The sequence below is a fragment of the Sinocyclocheilus rhinocerous genome, unplaced genomic scaffold, assembly GCF_001515625.1.
Source record: "Sinocyclocheilus rhinocerous isolate Xijiao unplaced genomic scaffold, SAMN03320098_v1.1 scaffold3851, whole genome shotgun sequence".
NCBI classification, from domain to species: Eukaryota; Metazoa; Chordata; class Actinopteri; order Cypriniformes; family Cyprinidae; genus Sinocyclocheilus; species Sinocyclocheilus rhinocerous.
Genome location: NW_015634255.1, coordinates 161399 through 163695, shown reverse-complemented (window position 1 = coordinate 163695; position 2297 = coordinate 161399). Strand labels below are relative to the sequence as shown.

Genomic DNA, 2297 nt, shown 5'->3' with positions numbered 1-2297 from the left:
GATGAAGTAGCGCCTGCAGGGATGCAGGGAGTATGGCAAAGAGACGCAGCGTCTCATTCCCTCGGGGAACCATGGTTAGATACGTAACCTAGAGACGTTCCCCTTCAGGAACTCGAGCTGCGTCGAAATCGCTTTGGGAATGAGAATACCCACTGTTCCCTCCACTAAATCCACTTGCGATCCCCACGACAACAGTCTGCGCTGTGCCTCGTAAACAGCGGGACCGCTGCCCGCGGGATCGCGAGCCTGGCCTCTCTCATCAAACACGGTCAGGCGAGAGCGGAGCGTGCGCAGCGAGAGCAGCTCGCAGTCATGACAATCAGCCCCCTCAAGAGCTGACCGTGCATGCTCCGCTCCCAAACAAACGACACACAAATCGTGTGTATCCCCCGCCGCCAGATATTTACTTTCTGGTGCTTACGTCACCCCGCTCGTGACGTCTCGCTACTCCATTGGACTGATTTGACATGTGCTTCAGAACGCGGTCACGCAGGGTCGTTCCCAAAGCGATTTCGACGCAGCTCGAGTTCCTGAAGGGGAACTGAAGAAGGATGGTAAACGCCTGAACAAGCCATCAGTAGTTGAGCACCCTGTACAGAAGCTGTTTCTGCTGCTTGAGACAGCTTGAACTTCTTGACATACACTTTGAGTTAAGCAATTCATACTATAATGCTTAATAAAATAATTTGTGACTAAAGTTGATATTAATAGTCACTTATGATTTGGTGGGAGTGTGAATGACCTTCAGTTATTTATTCGTTTGGGGTTTAGTATATCATTATAATATTGCTTGTTATATTTCTGTATTCAGTTGATAATGGTTATGTGTCTATTTAATTTAGAAATCATAATTTGCCCGTGTTAAGTTACTGTTCTTATAGAGACCTTTATTATGAAAGGGCGGCTTGCCAGACCTGCACGGAAGTCGCGCTGTCGTCTCGATTGCACATGGATGGAGATAAGGAACCATGCGGTCACGATGCTACGGAGTTAAATTAAGACATTAAGGTTTAATGATTAAATAGTGATGGAAAAATGAAGCTTTGCGAAGCACCGAGGCTTTCCCTCAACTGTATCGTAAAAAGGTTCATTACTCTAAGCTTTTCAAGACGGTGCACACTAACGACATCTTGTGGTCAAAAGGTGGAAAAAGCTGCCTTTGCGTCCCAGACGACCCAGCCATTTTTGGACTGTTTCAAATAATAAATTAGTTTGTGCTATGAAAACCTGTATAAAGCAAAGAAAATATGAAGTCTATATAAATAAGTCCATGTCAGTCATTGTATTACACAATATGAATAAATGAGTCTGTGAATAAATTTGTGGTAAAAATAGGCAAGGCTGTAGGCATATATAGGCTATGATTATCATAGAATGGCCAGTTAAAGTGTCTGTGAACCAGGAATTAATACAAAATGAACATGCACAACACTTTACATGCATGTATGCAAATATTTATTCATATTATGATTTATTATTTTCAAAGACGTGAGTGACACTTGAAACTGCGCAAGTGGTTCGCGTTATTTGAATCAGAATACGAAGCAGTCACATGGTTGTGTGTGAAAACAAAGCTTCGGACGTCACAGATCACGTGGTTTTGGCAAAACGAGCGACCCCTAGAGGACGCAGTGTCTCGTTCCCTACTCAGGGAACCATGGTTACATAAGTAACCTGAGACGTTTTTTTGATACAAGCTTCGAAGCCTCGGTGTCGAACGTCACATCACTATGATTAAAGGTTTCAAGGCATTTTAAAGTAATTTAACGGACAAAGGGTTAATATTTGTTGTTTTATTTTTGTTATTCTTGTATTTTTTGTCTTTTACTTTTACTGTACCTGATTGAAAGAGGCACAAGCTCTTACAGTGTGGTGTTGTGGTATTTTATTGTGGATACAAAGGAAGAAAATAAACACAAAGAGCCATATACAAACATCAGTGGAGGAGTCGATTTTCTTTAAATTCAACCGGCTACTACAAGGTGAGTGTTTATCACAGTATTTACTACTCATTGGAGAAAGTTGCCGCCTGGCTGGCCATGGTTCAGCTTTTTACGACTCTCATCTGGTTTGTGTGATGTTCGGAAATGCCTTACAATTAACAGACAGATTTATTCGTTCACTCTCCTGTGATGAGTTTGGTCTTTCATCTCTCTGTCCTCTACACCAGTACTGATCCTGATCAGACTCAGTAGCTCCTCTGATAGTGAGAGTGTCTCTGTTTACAGTGTAACGCTCAGATGACTGTAACATTACACTGTCTGTGCCTTTATACCACTCATATCTCCAGTTACTGT

General features: G+C 42.4%; 1 protein-coding gene across 1 annotated transcript in view; it reads right to left on the bottom strand.

The window, feature by feature from the left end:
* LOC107745504 (B-cell receptor CD22-like) overlaps positions 1 to 2297 on the bottom strand; it is a gene marked incomplete at its 3' end in the record, with an annotated part of 96290 nt that overhangs the window by 44238 nt on the left and 49755 nt on the right. The window contains exon 8 of the mRNA XM_016559392.1: positions 2097 to 2293. Coding sequence (XP_016414878.1) covers positions 2097 to 2293 — 197 coding nt within the window. The remainder of the gene's footprint in view (positions 1 to 2096; positions 2294 to 2297) is intronic.